Source organism: Microcaecilia unicolor, chromosome 10 (assembly GCF_901765095.1).
Source record: "Microcaecilia unicolor chromosome 10, aMicUni1.1, whole genome shotgun sequence".
NCBI lineage: Eukaryota > Metazoa > Chordata > Amphibia > Gymnophiona > Siphonopidae > Microcaecilia > Microcaecilia unicolor.
In genome coordinates this window covers 209,885,295-209,907,241 of record NC_044040.1, presented here as the reverse complement: position 1 = coordinate 209,907,241, position 21,947 = coordinate 209,885,295, and the positions used below count along the sequence as shown (strand labels likewise).

Here is a 21,947-nt window from a genome sequence, read left to right as displayed (position 1 = left end):
AGGTCCTCTTCTTCCTTCGTTCTGTTTCTGAGTCTGACGTCCTGCACGTTGTACGTGCAGGACGTCAGACTCACAGAAACAGAACGAAGCCTTGATCGCATCCTGAAATGGCTTCAGTACCTCAGGGGTTCACCATCTACTATTCTGGAGCTACACAGGCCTGCATTTTTATCCTTATTATCACATTTATAATGCGCCTAAACACATATAATTATATAAAACCAAAACACAGTCCATCACATAAATCCAAAACATAAAACACTTACACTGCATAACTCGTAAAACAATCAGACATTTTCTGCATGATAGACCATGTGCCTGAGAACACAGGAAAGTCTCTAGCTGCCTCCTGACCACAAGAATGTCAGGCAGCTGCCTGATATATTGTGGAAGGTGATCCCACACTGCCAGTCCTGCAATGGAAAATGCAGTTTCTTGTGCCTGCCGAATTTGTCTCCCGCAAAGACAGAACATTCAGAAGCTGCTTTTTCAGCACTTGCTTCGCTTCACACTCTTGGTGCATCTCTCAGGTTACACATTCACCTTTCAGACTACCTGAGGTTGTCCCAAATTAGAGAACTAGCTACGGGTGTTCAGGCATTTGTGCTGGCCGCCAGAGTTTATGCAGGTCCTGGCCAATATTTAGCTGGGACCCACAGAAACAGCCCCCTTTCTAATCCCCCATCCCCGTGAAATGACCCACCTTTCAATCTCCCTCCCCCCTGCAATCCCCTAGGTCCTTCCTGGGCCTACCAAGCATCCCTGGTGATCGAGTGGGGAGGGGGGCATTGGGGGCAGGAGTGAACCCCTCTCACTCTAGCCCCTAGCCACTGTCTCATCAAAATGGCTGACAAGTCCTCTTGCGGCAGCCCTGCAGTACTACCCAAGTACTGCCCTCACAGCAACCATTTTGATGAGGCAGCCACTAGGGGCAGGAATGAGTGGGTTCACTCCTGCCTCCGATGCCCCCACTGGATCACCAGGGATGCTAGATAGGCCTGGAAAAGGTCTATGATGATGGCAGGGGGTGTGGGGGGTATTGTTGCAGGTGGAGAGAGGGAGATTGAAAGGGAGATCATTTTGGATGGGGGACTGGAAGGGGGGGCATTTCATGGTAGAGGGGAATCTAAGGGCTTGGGAATTCATTTATTGTTATGTGTACCCCGGCCATTATTCAGCCCGGATCCTCATAACTGTCTTACATATGGGCCTTGGCTGAATATTACCGGGACCCTTATAAATTCCAGCAGCCAGCATCAATGCTACCCTTTCCGGATATTCAGTACCTGTGCCCACACATGACCCAGCACTGACTACCCTGGCATGGGCATAGTTTGGGGTGGTGAGGGGGGCAGTGCCCCCCAAACTGCCTTTAGTTGAAGCCCCCCCCCCCCAAAAAAAAGCTTGCCACAGCACCACTCTATTTTCCTCTCTCTCTCTCTTCTTCCACCCCGCGACACCCGGTATCACTATCCACCACCCCTCCACAACGCCCTATCTGCTGTCCTCCAATCTTCCAGCCGCCGGTAGCCTCAGCAATGAAAACTCACTGCCTTCAGCCTCTTCTCTGTTCAATGTTGGTTCCCGCGTAGGTGGGATGATGTACAGAGAAGATCTTCCAGGGCAGGCTGAAGGCAGTGAGTTTTCATTGCTGAGATATGATGCAGGAGCGGCAGCTGAAAGTTTAGAGGACTGCAGGCGGGGCGAGGAGTGTGGAGAGTTATACCGGACTCCACGGACGTGGAAGGAGAGAGAAAGATGCTACACCCGCAGGTAGGGTAAAAGAAATGTTGCATCATGGCGGGGAGGGGGGGACAGGGAAGAGAGATGCCAGACCCAGGGGGAGGTGGAGAGGGAAGCAAGAAAGTGAAGAAAAGCTGGATGGGGGAGCAGAGTGACAGATTCTGTGATGGGAGGGTTGGGGAGATTGGGAAAGGCACTTGATCCACGGAGTGGGAGAGATAGATAGTGTGTGTATGAATATGTATGTATGCAAATAAATATGCTAATGTGTCAAGTCCCACCCTTTGCCCCCTCCCCCCAAATGAAACAGGCAAACTACGCCCATGTACCCAGCAATAGTCAGCTTTTTTTTTAGAAAAGGCTATCGTCAGCTGAATATTGACCCGAGTCTATTTTACTAAAGGACTGACAGTTTATGTCATACTTAATAAGTTAGACAAGAAAACACGAACAGCATGAGACAGAGAATCCTCAACAGAGTTTCTAAGGGTGCGAAAATGTCCTTTTCCAGAGTGCAAAGGAGACACACACAGGTCAATGTATAGACATAAAAGAACATCTCAATTTTATAGTTTTATTTTAAAACAAATAAAGTACAGAATTCTACAATATATACAAACAAAGCATCAACCAAAAATGTTTTTTTATGGCATGAAAAATTGGCACCCTGAATTCCATCAGTCACTCTACTTCTCATTTTTCTCAAATGCTGGATTGGAAAACACTTGCAGCTTGCTGTCTGCTCCATCGCCTACTTGGTCTGCGTAGATGGTTCTGTTCAATGGAGGCCAGTCTGGGTCCTTATCCAAGACGTTCCGCAGTTTTTTATATTGACTGCTAGGTGAGAGTCGAAAGCAGTTCTTCAGTGCAATCCAAAGTGCTCTGTTATCGAGGATAATATCCTAGAAAAGAAATTGTGGACAACACGTTGAAACTCAAAACTCAACGTTCAGTGACAGTCAAAAGAGAAAGTAGGATAGCAGGAATGATTCTGAAAGGAATGATACCACCACACCTTGAGTACTGCGTGCAGTATGAGTTCCCTTTGTGAACAAATATAGTGGAACCAGAAAAGGGCGAATGATGGAGAACTTCGTTTATGAAGAAGTGCTAAGAGGTTAGGGCTCTTCAGCTTGGAGAAGAGACAGCTGAGAGGAGATATGAAAGAAGTCAATAAAATAACAAGTGAAGTAAAGCAAATAAATTAGAGATGGTTGTTTGCCCGTCAAACAATATGGAGTGAAGGAGTGGCCTGAGAACCAGTAGAACTGGATTCAGTTCCTACAGCAGCTTCTTGTGATTCTGGGCAAGTCAGTTAGGGGGGAGATTCTATATGGTGCCCAGAAAATCCGCACAGAAATCAGTTTTGCCTGATCGTGTTCTATAAGATTTAGGTGCGGTATATAGAATACGCTTAGTTGATATCCCAGTGTCTAAAACTACGCATGTCCATTTGCACCAACAAAAATGTGGCCTAAATCCCTGCATGTAGATTTACGCGGACTTGGCCATATTCTATAACAATGAATGTACATTTGAGAACGCCCATGAAATGCCCATTTCCCTGCCCATAATCGAGCCCCTTTTGAACTGCGCGCTTTAGAATTTAGGTGCAGTTCATTACAGCATAAGCATAGGCAGTTATGCACGTAAATTCTAATTATTGCCAATTAGTGCTCATTATTGCTTGTGAAGTGCGGTTCACAATGCTAATTGGCTTGTTAAGTCAATTAAGTTACGGGCATTGTTACGGAATATGCCTAGATTTAGGCAGAATGCTAGGCACGATATACAGAATCCAGCAGTTAACCCTCTATTGCCCCAGGTTCAGAATAAGTACTTGTATATAATATGTAATCTGCTTTGATTGTAACCACAAAAAAGCAGTAGATATCAAGTCCCATCCTCTATCCCCTTTCCCTTCCCTTCAGCACTACAGGAAACTCCATGAAACCAATAAGTAGCACATTTAAAACACATCAGACAACATGGTTTTTACTCAACACAGTTAAGCTGTGGGTTTTGTGATCAGAGGTTGTGTTCAAGGTGGTTGGTATAGCTGGACTTTACAATGGAGCCCGGCATTAGTTCCCACCCCTAGCATGCCGTCATGTACCCAGCGGCACTGCCCGGTTACCACCGGGTTAGCGTGGGAGCCTTACCGCCAGGGGCGTAGCCAGACCTCGATGGGAGGGGGGCCAGAGCCTGAGGTGGGGGGCACTGTTTAGCCACCTCCCCCTGCCGCTGACCCCCTTCCCCTGCCACCGACCCCCACCCCGCCAGCAAACAATGTACCTGATGATGCGGCAGCGGGGTGGGGGCGGGCGGACAGTGGCGGGGGTGTCAAATGTAGAGGGGGCCAGGGCGTAATCTGTGGGGGCCCGTGCCCCCATGGCCCCACGTAGCTACGCCCCTGCTTGCCGCCACCTCAGTGGGTGGTGGTAAGGGCTCCCCCCCTCCCCTGAAATAGCCAAGCGGCAAGTGCATTACTTGGCACATGGCCATTTCCTGCAGGAAAGAGTGACTTCCCTTTTACCTGCTGCGGTAAAAGGGACTGCGCTGTGTGTGAAAAACACGTACCGACGTCAGCACAGGCCCCTTTTTTACTGCAGCTAGGTAAAAGGGCCATTGTTTCAAATAGGTGCATTTTGCACTTCTCACATAGGCATCCTTTATTTAAATCACATGCACATACTTTGATTGAAAGTACAATTATATATGGACAAGAACTGAATATTGACATATGCACAGTGCTCAAAAATGTAAGTAAAGTTCTCTTACCTCTACAAACGTTAATATAACAAAACACACAACCAGTATAATTAGCATGTGAACCCTCCAGAGGGTGGGAGTGCAGACAAGCTGTGGGAGAAGGAAATGGAGAATTCCGTTTTACTTATAAAAAATAAAAAGAGAGAGCTAATAAATAATGCTTCACACCAAAAACGTTTCCAAATACTTCCTTGTTGGTAAGCAGGCTTAATCAAATCAACACACTCAAGGCCTCAGCGGCGACTCATTCCACGAGAGCTAAACATGGTGTTGATTCGCCTGCCTCTTCATAGAAACATAGAATCATGATGACAGATAAAGGCCGGATGGCCCATCCACTACTACTACTACTACTACTTAGCATTTCTATAGCGCTGCCAGGGTTACGCAACGCTGTACAAGTTTCACATGGGGAAGGACAGTCCCTGCTCAGGAGAGCTTACAATCTAGAGGTTACAAACTATGTAGTCAGTGTAGGTAACATGAATGGGGAAGGTGGTTAGGCGCCAAAGGCAAGGGAGAAGAGATGGGCTTTGAGTAAGGACTTGAAGATGGGCAGGGAGGGCGCATGGCGTATGGGCTCGGGAAGTCTGTTCCAGGCATAAGGTGATGCGAGGCAGACGGGGGCGGAGTCTGGAATTAGCGGTGGTAGAGAAGGGTACAGATAGGAGTGATTTGTCCTGAGAGCGGAGGTTACGAGTGGGAACATACAGGGAGAGGAGGGCAGAGAGGTAGTGGGGGGCTGCAGATTGAGTGCACTTGAAGGTCAATAGGAGAAGCTTGAACTGTATACGGTAGCGGATTGGGAGCCAGTGAAGCGATTTGAGGAGAGGGGTGATGTGAGAGTATCGGTTCACGTGGTAGATAAGACGTGCGGCGGAATTTTGGACAGATTGAAGGGGGGATAGATGGCTGAGCGGGAGGCCAGCGAGAAGAAGGTTGCAGTAGTCAAGGCGAGAGGTAACGAGCAAGTGGACGAGGGTTCGGGTGGTCTGTTCAGAAAGGAAAGGGCGAATTTTGCTAATATTATAGAGGAAGAAGCGACAGGTCTTAGCTGTCTGCTGGATATGGCCAGAAAAGGAAAGGGAGGAGTCGAAGATGACTCCGAGATTGCGGGCTGAAGAGACAGGGAGGATGAGGGCGTTGTCCACAGAGACGGAAAGTGGGGGAAGAGGAGAAGAGGGTTTGGGTGGAAAAACAAGGAGCTCAGTCTTTGCCATGTTCAGTTTCAGATGCCGGTTGGACATCCAGGCAGCGATGTCTGAGAGGCTGGCCGAAACCAGTCTGCCCATCCTCTGCAACCCCACAAGCCCTCCTCTTCCTAAGGGATCCCACCTGCTTATCCCATGCTTTCTTAAACTCTGACACAGTCCTCGACTGCACAACCTCCACCGGGAGGCCATTTCACGCTTTCACCACCCTTTCTGTGAAATAATAGTTTCTCAGATTACTCCTAAGCCCATTCCCTCTTAACTTCATCGCATGCCCCCTCATTCAAGAGTTTTCCTTCAGTTGAAAAAGGTTCTCTTCCTGTACATTAATGCCCTTGAGATATTTAAACGTCTCTATCATGTCTCCTCTCTCCCTCCTCTCTTCCAGCGTATACATGTTGAGGTTCATAAGCCTGTCCCTATACTTTTTGTGTTCAAGACCGCTTACCGATTTTGTAGCCACCCTACATCAGTCCTAAAGGTGACTAAAAGATTTGGCATAAACTGTGTTGTTTATGACTTTACTTGTTTTGTACTGCTTTGGGTCCTACTGGTCTGTACATCTGTTGTGTTATTTTGTTGAGTGGAAACAGTTGGGTGGGCTTATAGGAAGAAGGGGAAGGGTTCTTGGGGTTGCATGGCCATATGGAATTTACAGTAAAGAATATTGTATATTCTAATATAATTTGTAAATTGGTTGCTACACTGTACCTTTGTACCAATAGAACATATAATAAAGTTACGTACATATAGTTTGCTTTTTGTGGGGGGGCAGAGCCTGTTATTAAATATTTACCAGCAAGCCACAGGACACAGGCAAGTCTCACACTTCCACACGCAACTTACAGAATACTATAAGCTATGCTGTTCTTGCCGCGTTCACATGATCGCATTTATGCCAGATCTATGGCTGGTATAACCATGGGGTAGTAATGTTACACTACCACTCTATAATAGAATCTGGACACCCAGATGCTACAATAGAATAAGCTCTCACTGCATGGCACTGGAGCACCTAAAAGGGGGGGGGGGGGGAGGCAGTGAATTATATTCCCTACGCCTGGAATAAACTTCCTGAGCCCCTACGTCTTGCCCCATCCTTGGCCATCTTTAAATCTAGACTGAAAGCCCACCTCTTTAACATTGCTTTTGACCCGTAACCACTTGTAACCACTCGCCCCCACCTACCCTCCTCTCTTCCTTCCCGTTCACATTAATTGATTTGATTTGCTTACTTTATTTATTTTTTGTCTATTAGATAGTAAGCTCTTTGAGCAGGGACTGTCTTTCTTCTATGTTTGTGCAGCGCTGCGTACGCCTTGTAGCGCTATAGAAATGCTAAATAGTAGTAGTAGTAGTAGAATTGCCCCCTAACCCCGGATTCTATATATGGCACTTAAATTTGTGCGCCAATTCAAGATGCATTGGCACTAAATTTGGAATTAGGCATACATACAGTATTACTATGCACTATTCTATAACAATGCGTGCCCAAATACTATAACGTGCAACCCAAAAGGGTGTGTGGTCATTTTAGCAGCATGGGCGGGTCAGGGAAATTCCTAACATTTGTACGCAGTGTTATAGAATACCAAAGATATGCACCTAAATTTGGCGCCAAGAATTACCCTTGGTTCCATCAGGCATAAGTCCTGGGCACCAAAATTGGCACTCACTACTATTCTATAATGGACGTTCATCTTTGAGTGACCATTATAGAATAGCATTCGGCGCCATTTACCGAATCTAGCCCTAAGCGTGTACCTGTGTGAACAGATGATAACATTCTATCTCAGATGGATTATTGTAATTCTTTGTATTCTGGTGTTTCACTGATGCTTAAGAGGAAACTGTGATTCAAAACATTGCTGCTAGGCCCACTCAAGAACCTCCCAGTGGAGGAGGACCTAACTGGAGGTTGCCGAGAGAGGGACTGCATGGTTTCAGTATGTTTCTTGATGAGGTATGTGACTTCCTCTACCTTGTTCTCAAAAAGAGCATCTCCTTGGCAAGGTACATCAGCTAACCCCTCTTGAACCACTGGTTCAAAATCAGAGATATGCAGTCATGAGAGTCTACACATCACCACACCTGAGCATGGATTCATAGTAGATGTCAGCAGATAAAGACCTGTACAGTCCATCCAGTCTGACCAATAAGATAAACTCATTACATATGGAATATATACCTGTTCTTGATTTACCCTGGCCATTTTTAGGGCATAGACCATAGAAGTCTGCCCAGCATGGGCCTTGTTCTAAAATTTCTGAAGTTCTTGTCAAAGCCCCTGAAAAGTTCCATGCCGGTCCATCCAAATCTAATTCAGCCTCCATCAGGGCACACACCGTAGAAGTCAGTCCAGCATTGGCTTCAATATCAAAGGTGTCTTAAGTGCCCCTGGTCAGATATGGCTTGCACGTCAGCTGCTTTTTAGCTAACTGGCAAAGCTCAGAGGCCTGCTCCTGAGGGATAGAGTACATGAGACTAAGTGTACTGCTCACCAAAGACTTCAAGTATATGCTTGTGTACAGCTGGTAAGTCTGGATGTGGTTGATGAGCATCAAGGTCTGATAAAGTTTCATCCCAAACGAGTTCAGGGTCAGGACCTCTCTACCTAGGAGAACCCCGAGGCATGAGTCCTGGAACTTCTGGCTCATTTGAGGGCAGATTTGACCACCAGAGAATGGTGAGACAATTGCACTTGCTTCAATTCAGAAGCCTTCTGGATATGATATTGCATATCAACCTTCTTTGGTACAACCTGCACTGAGAAGGGAGATTCCCAATTCTACATCAGCTCATCCTTAAGGATAGGGTGTTATGGAACTGTGACCCCTTTCTTGGGAGGAGATTCATAGTCCAGGACAGAAAACATCTCTGCCCTAGGCTCCTCCTCCATCTCCAACTTAATTGGGATGGTCAAAACCATCTCCTTTACAAAATCTGTGAATAAGAGACTCTCAGATTGAGATTGAGGGGTCAGAAGGGATTCATAGGACTCCTCCAAGAAGTAATGTGGATCCTCCTCTGACTCCCATGAGCTGTCCAAGTCAGATTCCTCACAATACTCCAGATGGGTAGAGTGAGTCTGTGCGTTCCCCAGCTTAGTGGAACCATGTCCACACTCAATCTCGAGTGACAAAAAGCAAGGCTTAAATTGAGGCCAGTGCTCAGGTCTAAAAGGGGCCTAAAGAGCTGCGTGAAAAAAAGGAAAACTTGAAGAGCCAAAAACCTAACAAAAAATAATAATAATAAACTTTTGAAAAAAATGAGAAGCAATATGATGAAAACCCACACAGGGAGACATCAAAAAGGTATCTGTGAAAAGCACCGGACAGAGACTTCAAAGACGCAACCTTCCAGCTCTGCAGAAAAACACAGACTGAGCAACCTGCATTTGCACATCAAGTGGGAAGGCACCTGCGCATGCGCGGTGGAACACTGCTAGAATTTTCTAGTAGCTGTATATGCTAGGCAGCATCTGCACTGGGATCCGTCAGATGACGTCGCATAAATGTGAGAATACAGAAGGCCTGCTTGCCCACACGAACAATCTCTTCTATCAGTACAAAAGTCTTTACATTTGTTCCTAGAATACTCACTTCCAGGGCAATGTATAAACCCTCGATGTCAGCGAATATTATGAACAAGGTGAAAGCGACTTCTACAAGCAAGGCACACACAAAAATGTCTAAAAGAAAAAGAAAAACTCCATTAGCCAAAAGATTTCCACCACGCAAACATTTGCAACTGATCATCTCCACAAAAGAAACATGTCATTGTGCAGTTCAGGGCTTCTTATACCTGCGCTTGCAACACCCCCAGCCCCCACCCCCAGGTTTCCAGAATATCCAAAATGAATATCTATACGAGATAATTTGCATTCATTGGAGAAGCACTAGTGCACTCATTGCCCTGCTTGAAGTTTCCCAATAGTCCTTTCAATCTTCATAAACATGGCGGTTGTTGTAGAACAGGCCCCTTTGAGAATGGCTTGGGAGCATCAGGCCATGTTTTGAGGCTCGATGCTCCAGAGTTGCTGGAATAACAAAGTTTGCTGTGGTAATGCAGGTTGGTGACAAAAGCTCACCCTTTCAAAATGGGACCTGTGCTAAAATAGCATGCGTTAGTGGTAAAAATCACATGTCCTAACAGTAGCCCACATTTATAACTATCCTGCTTATTTTCGAAGGAGAAGGGCGCCCATCTTCCGACACAAATCGGGAGATGGGTGCCCTTCTCCTAAGGGCAGCCAAATCAGTATAATTGAAAGCCGATTTTGGCCGTCCTGAACTGCTTTCTCTCGCAGGGACGGCCAAAGTTCAAGGGGGCATGTCGGCAGTGTACCGAAGGTGGGACGGGGGCGTGGTTAAGAGATGGGCGTCCTCGGCCGATAATGGAAAAAGAAGGACGGCCCTGACGAGGATTTGGCCAACTTTACTTGGACCATTTATTTTCAGGACCAAGCCTCAAAAAGGTGTCTGAACTGACCAGATGGCCACCGGAGGAAAGCGGGGATGACCTCCCCGTACTCCCCCAGTGGTCACCAACCCCCTCCCACCCTAAAAAAAAAAATTTAAAACATTTTTTCCAGCCTCTATGCCAGCCTCAAATGTCATACCCAGCTCCATGACAGCAGTATGCAGGTCCCTGGAGCAGTTTTAGTGGGTGCAGTGCACTTCAGGTAGGCGGACCCAGGCCCATCCCCCCCTACCTCTTACACTTGTGGTGGTAAATGTGAGCCCTCCAAAATCCACCTGAAACCCACTGTACCCACAAGTAGGTGCCCCCCTTCACCCATAAGGGCTATGGTAGTGGTGTACAGTTGTGGGGAGTGGGTTTTGGGGGGGAATTTGGGGGGGCTCAGCATCCAAGGGAAGGGAGCTATGTACCTGGGAGCAATTAATGAAGTCCACTGCAGTGCCCCCTAGGGTGCCCGGTTGGTGTCCTGGCATGTGAGGGGGACCAGTGCACTACAAATTCTGGCTTCTCCCATGACCAAATGGCTTGGATTTGGCCGGTTTTGAGATGGGCGTCCTTAGTTTCCATTATCGGCAAAAACCAATGCCGGCCATCTCTAAGGGCGGCCATCTCTAAGGTCGACCCAAATGTTGGGATTTGGGCCGTCCGGACCGTATTATCGAAACGAAATATGGGCGCCCATCTTCTTCAATAATACGGTTGGCTCTGCCCTTTCCCGGGGCCATCCCCGTAGATGGACGCCCTTAGAGATGGGCACCTCCGTTCGATTATGCCCCTCCACACTCCCTAGTGATGAAATAACACTTCTTAATGGTAACCCACATTGATAACTACATTCCTTTCGTCACTAGAGGTCAGCTTGGTTGCAGGAGCTTTGGGAAGGGCTTGCTAACTGTCAGAATCTGAGAGGATTTTCTCGTGTTAACGATCTACAGAACAGAAGATGATACTCACAGTTTTTGTATACTGGTTGCCTGAATGGCTTTCCCTTGGAGAACACAAATGCGATGATCACAAAGTGGTTTGCAGTTATTAACCACAATGTGGTGCTTTCATAACTTATGTGAGCTATGCCTTGACCAAACGGCTGGGAACTGTAGTTACTACTCATGCTTGAATTTCTACCAGGGCATCCGCTGCAAAAACAAAAACAAAACACATTTACCAAGTTATACATCCAACAATCCTCCAAAAGAACAACAAGGTAAGACAGGAACAAGAAAATCTCAACGTATAAGAGGCTTGTTTTACATAGAACATTCAGACTGGCATTCAGGCGCTCAGGTCTGAGCATGGAGCCTTTTGTAAAATACTTCTAAGGACAGGTCGATGTGCACGGGTATTTGCCAGGGCTCACAGCAAGAGCCGCCATTTTTTAAATACACACATGGAAAAAATAAGTGGCACAAACCCAGCAACTTCCACATACAGCTGTCCTGTTGTACAAATCTATACATCTAAATGCCACAATTAAGTAGTAAGCGAGGCCATAATTTTTATTTTTCTTCATTTTGGGGATGGAAATAAACAATAGGAGATTAACGAGAATCACTCCCTTAATCACACATGTAAAGCTCTGGCCAAAATAAGCACGACTTTAAATTTTCTGCATGCTTTTCATCTGCTTTAAAATTCAACAGGAAATGTTTTTTCCCATAAATGTGTATTTCCTTGTCCCGCCAATAGCAGACCCAAATCATGCTCCCCCTCCTCTCATGCACTTTCTATCCTGGCTTAGTAAAAGGACCTCTAAAGGACTTATAAAGACAGGAGTCAACAGTTCAAAGGATTTCCTGTCCACACAACATATAACTGGGAATTTACAATCTACTGTCCAACAATTGCTACAGTTCTACTAGCCATATTGGTCTTGCAGAAAGCCAGACTCTATCCCTTCATAGGTTGAGATTGCTTCTGTTGGGCCAACAGAAGATTGATGCCAAAGATAGGGGCCCTTTTACAAAAGCACATTAGGCTCTACGTGCTTGCAGCGAGCGCCAAAATGAGAATAACTCCAGGCTACCGTTTCCCCCTGCTGCTAATTTCAGATTCGCCGCGCGCTCCTAACACCTGGGTGACTTATTTATTTATTTCCTTGGTGGTAATTAGCAGTTGGCACTCACCGACTGGTCACCACGCGTGTAGAGCGAGAGCCCGTACTGCTAGATCAATGAGTGGCGTTAAGTACATAAGTAATGCCACACTGGAAAAGACCAAGGGTCCATCGAGCCCAGCATCCTGTCCATGACAGCGGCCAATCCAGGCCAAGGGCACCTGGCAAGCTTCCCAAACGTACAAACATTCTATACATGTTATTCCCAGAATTGTGGATTTTTCCCAAGTCCATTTAGTAGTGGTTTATGGACTTGTCCTTTAGGAAACTGTCTAACCCCTTTTTAAACTCTGCTAAGCTATCCGCCTTCACCACGTTCTCCGGCAATGAATTCCTGAGTTTAATTATGCGTTGGGTGAAGGAATGAGGCCAGTTTTAGGCGCGCTCTGGTTTCAGTTTTACCGCAGGCCCTTTTCCTGGCCCATTTTTTAAAAAAAACCTCTTTTTTGCAGATGCGGTAATAACTGGCCCGCTGCGCACCAAAACACGCCCCTACACTACCATAGGCCACTTTTTTACAGCGGCTTAGTAAAAGGACCCCATACTGTTGTACGTTCAGCACTTTATAGCTCTCTTCCTCAGATATCTTCTACCATTAGCATCTCCAAATAATTCTAAAAAACTATCACAGCATGCAAACAATGTAGATTTGAGATGTGTGTTGCATGCTTCTATCATCATGCATTTTGATTTTTACCTGGACATGTCTGTGGCACTGTACCAGGGTTGTTGCTGGACTACGACAAAGGCATAGGTTTCCATGGCGACACTGAAACAAATATTAAAGATCACTGACAGCAGCATAGGGGGAGAGATCAGCTGTCCTGGAGGTCTATACGGGGCCAGCTTTGGATAGGCATGGGTGGAACTCACTAGAAAATATAATTTATATATTTTTTTTCATTAAATCATCTCAGATATGCAATTACAAAATGACATCAGTACTAACAATCAATAATAAAGGTATTATACCAATGACTTAGGAATTTACAATGCATCTCACCAATGAATAGACACTAAACTCTGAATTAAGTGGAAAAGAATATAAGTCGGCTTAAGGTCACTGGATCTGCGAACTGGCATCATGGCAACCAGATCTTTAGATTTCATTCCATTTTGACTTAAAATTAGAAAATTAATTTTGAGTTTGTTGAGATAGAAGGCTGTAGTCTTCCAAAGGGTATCCATCTACCCTTTATAAAACCCCTACATGAAGGTGTCCTGATGACGCAGTGGTGCATCTGTACAAGGTGTGTTTGTTGTGTGTGCACCCCCACCCCTTCAGTGTGACACCAGTGTTAAGCTTGGAATGCATTGAAAGTGCCAGAATGAGGCTTGGAATACACAGAGAGGCAGCCAGAAGGCTCACAGGTTGGAAGACCTCACTGTTGCACCCGCTGTCAAAACTTCCTGGCTACGCCACTGTAGAGATAACATAGTATAGTGAAGCGGAAGAGTCGCGGGGCTGCCGCTTGAACTCTCGGAATCCATTTTTAATCGGTGCCGGGAACAAGAGAAGTCTACAGCCGCACCAAGCAGGAAAGAGGTGGCTCTTTCCTGCCCCAAAGAGGTCGCTAGACCACCAGGACACCACACTAAGGGAGGGGAGGATAGGACACCCCTGAGGCCCATCAGCCTGCCCGTTCATCCGCAAATCCGGACAAACAGGCAAGCTGGCAAAACCAGGACATGTCCGGGTAAATCCAGATGTATGGTAACGCTACGCTCAGGTATCCTTCAATGAGTTCCAACCACGCACTAAAAAATATAACATTTTTACAGAAGGAGCGTGTTTGGGAGCAGGGAGTGGGCTACATTACTGCCTGCTAACTGGTTAGCACAGAATTAGCGTGTCAGTGCTTACCGCTTACAAACCAGGTGTACGCAAGTGCACTCGCACAAATTTTTTAATAGCCTCATGCTAATTGCAACGTTAGCACATGTACAACAAATAATCCTCTCTTGACGTTGTACAAGATTTAAGCTATCCTCGGTGCTCCCTTACATCCTTTAATAGAACATTAGCACGTGGCCATTAATATAAAAATTGGAAAATCGGCCATTTTACTGCTGCGGTAAAAATGGCCTTAGCACCCGGGAAAAACCTTTGAAAGGGTGCGCTAAACCCAGTTTTTACCGCAAATTACTAAGTCATAACAGTCATAACAGTCTGATCACTAAAAACGTTTAACTCCTAACCCTTATTCACTTGTTCAGAACCCTTATTTTATCATCCTCGCTTTAATATTCCCTTATCTCTTATTTGTCCTGTTTGTCCTAATTAGATTGTAAGCTCTGTCGAGCAGGGACTGTCTCTTCATGTTCAAGTGTACAGCGCTGCGTATGTCTAGTAGCGCTATAGAAATGATAAGTAGTAATAGTAGTCTCTGGGTATTCTGGAATCTTGGTACACTTTGGGATTCTGGAATCTTGCTACTCTTTGGGATTCTGCATGGAATCTTGCTATTCTTTGAGATTCCGGAATCTTGCTACATGTTGTCCTTATCTCTTGTTTGTTCTGTTTGTCCTAATTAGATTGTAAGCTCTGTCGAGCAGGGACTACACCTGACTGCTTAAAGTACTCTGTAACTTATGAACTTTAATGCAATACCACTGTATTTCTCATTCTGATAATGGCGATCGCCACTACGGCATAATGTAAGCCACATTGAGCCTGCAAATAGGTGGGAAAATGTGGGATACAAATGCAACAAATAAATAAATAAAAGGACTCCTTAGTTTGAGGCTAGAAACAAGGCTATGGCAAACAGTTGTTGAAGAGAATTGGATGAAAATGTTAAATGTTGCTTAGCCTAGAATGGGTGGCAGAGCTGGTGGTTGGGAGGCGGGGCTAGTGCTGGACAGACTTATACGGTCTGTGCCAGAGCCAGTGGTTGGGAGGCGGGGCTGGTGGTTGGGAGGTGGGGATAGTGCTGGGCAGACTTATACGGTCTGTGCCAGAGCCGATGGTGGGTGGCGGGGTGGGTGGTTGGGAGGCAGGGATAGTGCTGGGCAGACTTATACGGTCTGTGCCAGAGCCGATGGTGGGAGGCGGGGCGGGTGGTTGGGAGGCGGGGCTAGTGCTGGGCAGACTTATATGGTCTGTGCTGGGGCTGGTGGTTGGGAGGCGGGACTAGTGCTGGGCAGACTTATACGGTCTGTGCCGGGGCTGGTGGTTGGGCGGCAGGGATAGTGCTGGGCAGACTTCTACGGTCTGTGCCATAGCTGGTGGTGGGAGGCGGGACTGGTAGTTGGGAGGCGGTGATAGTGCTGGGCAGACTTATAGGGTTTGTGCCAGAGCTGGTGGTGGGAGGCGGGACTGGTAGCTGGGAGGCAGGGATAGTGCTGGGCAGACTTATACGGTCTGTGCTGGGGCTGGTGGTTGGGAGGCGGGACTAGTGCTGGGCAGACTTATACGGTCTGTGCCAGAGCCGGTGGTTGGGAGGCGGGGCTGGTGGTTGGGAGGTGGGGATAGTGCTGGGCAGACTTATACGGTCTGTGCCAGAGCCGATGGTGGGTGGCGGGGTGGGTGGTTGGGAGGCAGGGATAGTGCTGGGCAGACTTATACGGTCTGTGCCAGAGCCGGTGGTGGGAGGCGGGGCGGGTGGTTGGGAGGCAGGGATAGTGCTGGGCAGACTTATACAGTCTGTGCCAGAGCCGGTGGTGGGTGGCGGGGCGGGTGGTTGGGAGGCGGGGATAGTGCTGGGCAGACCTATAGGGTCTGTGCCAGAGCTGGTGGTTGGGAGGCGGGGATAGGGCTGGCCAGACTTATCCGGTCTGTGCCCTGAAGAGGACAGTACAAATAAAAAAGTAGCACATATGAATTTATCTTCTTGGGCAGACTGGATGGACCGTGCAGGTCTTTTTCTGCCGTCATCTACTATGTTTACTATGTTTACTATGTCCTGGGTAGAGGAAAAAACAACAAGAAGTCTACTTCTGAATAATGAGGCATTTGGGGGTAGATCCAGCTCCAGTTTGCAATTTCAAAAAAAGCTAAAACTGGTTTTCTTTAGTTGTGTTACAAAATGGCTGGACCAAGGTACTTACTTGTTAAGAAAATTACAAACATGACAGCAAAGTCATGGACGAGAAACTGGTTATTCCCAAAGATGTTCCTTTGCTAAATAAATAAATAAATAAATAGAATTAAGACAATTTTGATTCCTCATCTTATCATGTGTGAACTGCATGGTAATTAAAAAACGTATCAGCACAATTGATACACTGCCAACGTATTAACTTATAATATCCAAATAAAAGGAACACAGTGTACAAATGTATCACCTCCTTTTATCGAAAGTGTTCGCTATCTTAACATACTTTACAGTCAAGAAAACAATGCAATTTAGTAGTACCAGTTACTGTAATCAGATACATTGTACTTATTATGGTCCGATATATAACTGTGCTACATTTTATCAAAGTCGGTAAAAGGCGTCCCTGTAGAAGCGTCAGCGCGTGGGTTTGCAACTCACCAAGGAACTCTTTTACCGACACCGTTAAAAGGCTTTTTTTCTTTTAAGGACGGAAATGGGCTGAATGGTAGAGAATGACATGGGGGCGGGGACCCGCAGTAAGCACAGGGTTGGGGACAAGGACAAAGCCCACGGGGATAGACAGGGACGGGAACAGATCCCACGAGAACTGTGCTGTTATTTATGTTTGAGTGATGCAGACAAAGATATTTTGATTTTTTTTTTTTTGAAAAACAAGCAAACATGTTGGCCACAACTAGCCAAAATTTGCACGGGGGATCCTGTACGTTCCTGCTACCAGCACATCTCCGAAGAAGACATTTTCTGTTGCAGGAAGGACTGTGGAAGACAGGAGAGCTAGACTGAATCCAGAGATTTTGATGACTTATTCATCCACAGATTAAAAAATCATAACGGTGCTTCATAGGGTATATTTCTCCCCTGCTAGGGTATAAAGAACGGGTTGTATTTTGTACCCCTGGACATTTTAACAAGGTGGATTAGGATTCCTTGGGGTAGTAGAAGTCAGCTATTGTTGGGGTTGGAAAGGTGGAGGGGTGATGGTGAGGGGGGTTATTATAGTTCCTCATTCTTATTATTGTTTTCTATTTGTGATTTATAAACAACAGTTGCACAGCATATTGTTCCTTTTTATACTTTAATAAAAAGATTTAAATATAAAATCATAAGCCCATCCCCATGGGCTCTGCAGATGAGGACAAAGCCCACGGGGATGAGGCGGGGACAGGGACAGAACCTGCGGGGATGGAGCGAGGACGGAGACAGAACCTACAGGGATGGGGTGAGGACAGAGACAGAACCCACGGGGATAGGGTGGGGACGGGGACAAACTTTGTCCCCGTGTCATTCTCTATTGTACGGTTAGTTAAGCACTTGTCATGAGGCATTTCCTGGGGGAGAAATGATGCGGTACTTACCCAGTACAAAAGCAGTGTGTTGTTGTATTCAATAATTCCAAAGAGAGACATGTATTTGAACATGCAGAAGGAGGTAACAAGAGCAGCACGCCCTTCCCTGTTCAAGAAAAGTCAATATATAAATACAACAGAGGGTAGGCGGGTCCCTTCCTTGACGCTCTTCGTACATCCCGAAGCCTTTTATCTTGATTGGAAAAAAGCAGTCACTTCCCAAAAGTAAGTCAGTGAAAATGTCAGATCATAACTTGATTGTTATTAGACATTTTTAAATAATTAGCCTGATCATTTTCTGCCCCTTAATAAGTTATTTATTGATTAGTATATATATATATACAACATTTGCCGAAAAGTAGTAACAGTTCAAGGTGGCTTACATATAGAAGTAAGACGTTACATTATAAATAAACATAGAATCAGGAAAAAAGGGAAGTTATTTAAATTCATTTAGAGCATTTTGTAACGGATACATTGCATCTTAAACCCGAATTTCACTGGCTTTACCAAGTGGTGCGGAGTAGGGATGAGCAGTCAGAAAATATTTGTTTCATGTTGTTTTCCATGCTGTTTGGGGAAATTTCCATTTTGTTCATGGGTTCCGCCCCTCCCCCCCCCCCCCCCCCCCCCCCCACACACACTTTTATCATTAGGGGATAATACAAATCAAAACTTTTCTGGCCCCCTTCCCGTTATCCAAGGCCCCCTTCTGGTCCCCATCCAAGTGGCTCCCCCTTCCAACTCCACTTGTCCACAAGACCCCATACGCACTCGTCATAATCCCCTGGGCTTACGTCAATCCCTGGTGGTCCAGTGCCCATCTGCTCATGCCCATGGCTGCAGAACATCCAATACAGCAATTGCAGCCTTTTCATCCTAGTCTACGAGGGAGGGAGGTCAGCAGGGGCATAAGAACATAAGAGTAGCCATACTGAGTCAGACCAATGGTTCATCTAGTCCAGTATCCTGTTCCAACAGTGGCCAAGCCAGGTCACAAGTACCTGGCAGAAACCCAAATTGTGGCAACATTCCATGTAGAACCCCAAAGAATAGCAAGATTCTAGAATCCTAAAGAGTGACAAGACTCCATGCAGAATCTCAAAGAAGAGCAACATTCCATGTAGAACCCCAAAGAATAGCAAGATTCTAGAATCCTAAAGAGTGACAAGACTCCATGCAGAATCTCAAAGAAGAGCAACATTCCATGCTACCAATCCCAGGGCAAGAAATGGCTTCCCCATGTCTGTCTCAATAACAGACCTGGACTTTCCTCCAGGAACTTGTCCAAACATTTTTTAAACCTAGATACGCTAACTGCTATTACCACATCCTCTGGCAAAGAGTTCCAGAGTTTAACTATTGATTGAGTGAATAAATATTTTCTCCTATTTGTTTTAAAAGTGTTTTCATGTAACTTCCTTGAGTATCTCCTAGTCGTTGTACTTCTGGAACAAGAAAAGAAATCTATTTACTTCTACTTGTTCTACATCACTCAGGATTTTGTAGACCTCAATCATATCTCCTCTCATCCGTCTCTTTTCCAAGCTGAAGAGCCCCTGCTACTACTACTACTATTACTACTTATCATTTCTATAGCGCTACAAGACATACGCAGCGTTGTACACTTGAACATGAAGAGAAAGTCCCTGCTCGACAGATCTTACAATCTAATTAGGACAAACAGGACAAATAAGAGACAAGGGCATTTCTAAGATGGGATTAATAAAACATGGGTATTGAACAAGTGAGTAAGGGTTAGGAGTTAAAAGCAGCATCAAAAAGGAGGGCTTTAAGCCTAGATTTGAAGATAGCCAGAGATGGAACTTGACATACTGGCTCAAATCCTTACTCAAAGCCCACCTCTTCGATGTCGTCTTCGGCACATAACCATTGCACCTCCATTGAGAAAATCTAGACTACCCCAACTTGACATTTCATCCTTTAGATTGTAAGCTCCTTTGAGCAGGGACTGTCCTTCTTTGTTTAATCTGTACAGCGCTGCGTAACCCTAGTAGCGCTATAGAAATGTTAAGTAGTAGTAGTAGGAAGGCTATGGTGCAGCAAGACAAAAGGAACGGTGTCTAAAGTTAGCAGTGGAGGAGAAGGGTGCAGATAAGAGAGATTTACCTAGTGAACAGAGTTCGTGGGGAGGAGTGTAGGGAGAGGTAAGAGTGGAGAGGTACTGAGGAGCTGCAGAATGAATGCACTTGTAAGTCAGTAAGAGGAGTTTGAACTGCATGCAGAAACAGATAGGGAGCCAATGAAGTGACTTGAGGAGAGGGCTAATATGAGCATAACGACACTGGCGGAATATTAGTCGTGCAGCAGAATTTTGAACAGGTTGAAGGAGAGAGAGATGGCTAAGTGGGAGACCTGTGAGAAGCAAGTTGCAATAGTCTAAGCGAGAGGTGATGAGAGTACGGATGAGGGTTCTGGTAGTGTGCTCAGAAAGGAAAGGGCGAATTTTGGTGATAGAGGAAGAAATGACAGGTTTTAGCAGTCTGTTGAATATGTGCAGTGAAGGAGAGAGAGGAGTCGAAGATGACTCCAAGCTTGTGAGCTGATGAGGCTGGGTGGATGAGAGTGTTATCCACAGAGATAGAGAATGGGGGAAGAGGAGAGGTTGGTTTAGGGGGAAAGATAAGAAGCTCAGTCTTGGTCATGTTTAGTTTCAGATGGCAGTGAGACATCCAGGCAGCAATGTCAGACAGGCAGGCTGATACTTTGGCCTGGATTCCTGCTGAGATTTCTGGTGTGGAGAGGTAGATCTGGGAGTCATCAGCGTAAAGGTGATACTGAAAACCATGGGATGAGATCAGAGCACCAAGGGAAGAAGTATAGATGGAGAAAAGAAGAGGTTCCAGGACAGATCCCTGAAGCACACCAACTGATAGAAGTGGAGGAGGATCCACCAGAATATATACTAAAAGTGCGATGGGAGAGATAAGAAGAAAACCAGGAAAGAACAGAGCCTTGAAATCCATGTGAGTTCCATACCCTTTATCACTTTGGTCGCTCTTCTTTGAACCTTTTCTAATTCCATTATATATTTTCTGAGATACGGCAACCAGAACTGAGCGCAATACTCAAGGTGCAGTTGCACCATGGAGAGATACAGAGGCATTATAGTATTTTCGGTCTTATTCACCACCCCTTTCCTAATAATTCCTAGCATTCTGTTTGCTTTTTTTTGGCTGCTACCGTACATTGAGCAGAAGATTTCCGTGTATTACCTGCAATGACACCTAGATCATTTTCTTGAGTGCTGACCCCCAAGGTGGACCCTAGCATCAGGTAACTATGATTCGGATTATTCTTACCAATGTGCCTCACTTTGCACTTGTCCACATTAAATTTCATCTGCCATTTGGATGCCCAGTCTTTCAATATTTCACAGTCCGCACGTGTTTTAACAACCTTGAATAGTTTTGTGTCATCTGCAAATTTAATCACCTCAGCTGTCGTTCCGATTTCCATATCATTTATAAATATGTTAAATAGGACCAGTCTCGGTACTGAACCTGCAGCACTTCACTGTTCACCCTCCTCCGCTGAGTATGTTCTGTTCCATTCTTTCAACTCTCATCAGGAACCTTTTTTAAAAATCGGCATTACATTGGCCACCCTCCAATCTTCCGTTCCGGTACCACACTCTAATTTTCTTAGGAGTCTCTCATAAGGAACTTTGTCAAAAGCTTTCTACACTACATCAACCAGTTCACCTTTATCCATATGTTTATTTACGTCTTCAAAGAAAAGAAGCAAATTGGTGAGGCAAAAACTTTCCTTGGCTGAACCTATGCTGACTCTGTCCCATTAAACTATGTTTGTCTATTATGTATTTATTTATTGCATTTGTATCCCACCTTATCCCACCTCTTTGCAGGCTCAAAGTGGCTTACGATACATCAGGAGTAGTGGAAGAATGTTAGTAAATGAACATTTAGTATTGCAGGGTTTTGGTCGACATGATGATAATAAAACAAAGTAATAGCATACAAACAGATATTAAGAGACAGTTCTGAACATAGATGGGCGAGTTGTGCATATTCACATTGTCTATGTGTTCTGTAATTTTATTTCTTATAATAGTTTCCACTATTGTGCCTGGCACTGACATCAGGCTTACTGGTCTGTAATTTCCTCGATCATCCCTGAAACCCTACTTAAAAATCGGTGCTATATGTATTTTTTGTTATGTTTATTATTTTTGAGT

General features: G+C 45.5%; 1 protein-coding gene across 2 annotated transcripts in view; it reads right to left on the bottom strand.

The window, feature by feature from the left end:
- Nucleotides 1–2,303: 2,303 nt before the first annotated feature.
- LOC115478934 (probable cation-transporting ATPase 13A4) overlaps nucleotides 2,304–21,947 on the bottom strand; it is a 115,458-nt gene continuing 95,814 nt past the window's right edge. The window contains exons 24-30 of one of the 2 annotated variants that reach the window (XM_030216590.1): nucleotides 17,738–17,834; nucleotides 16,372–16,444; nucleotides 13,019–13,193; nucleotides 11,163–11,344; nucleotides 9,329–9,417; nucleotides 4,525–4,605; nucleotides 2,304–2,645 (exon numbers count right to left, since the gene is read on the bottom strand). In XM_030216590.1, the coding sequence (XP_030072450.1) occupies nucleotides 2,430–2,645; nucleotides 4,525–4,605; nucleotides 9,329–9,417; nucleotides 11,163–11,344; nucleotides 13,019–13,193; nucleotides 16,372–16,444; nucleotides 17,738–17,834 (913 nt within the window). In that variant the 3' untranslated portion in view covers nucleotides 2,304–2,429. Of the gene's footprint in view, nucleotides 2,646–4,524; nucleotides 4,606–9,328; nucleotides 9,418–11,162; nucleotides 11,345–13,018; nucleotides 13,194–16,371; nucleotides 16,445–17,737; nucleotides 17,835–21,947 lie in introns of those variants that run through there. The other variant, XM_030216591.1, reaches the window with a different exon arrangement.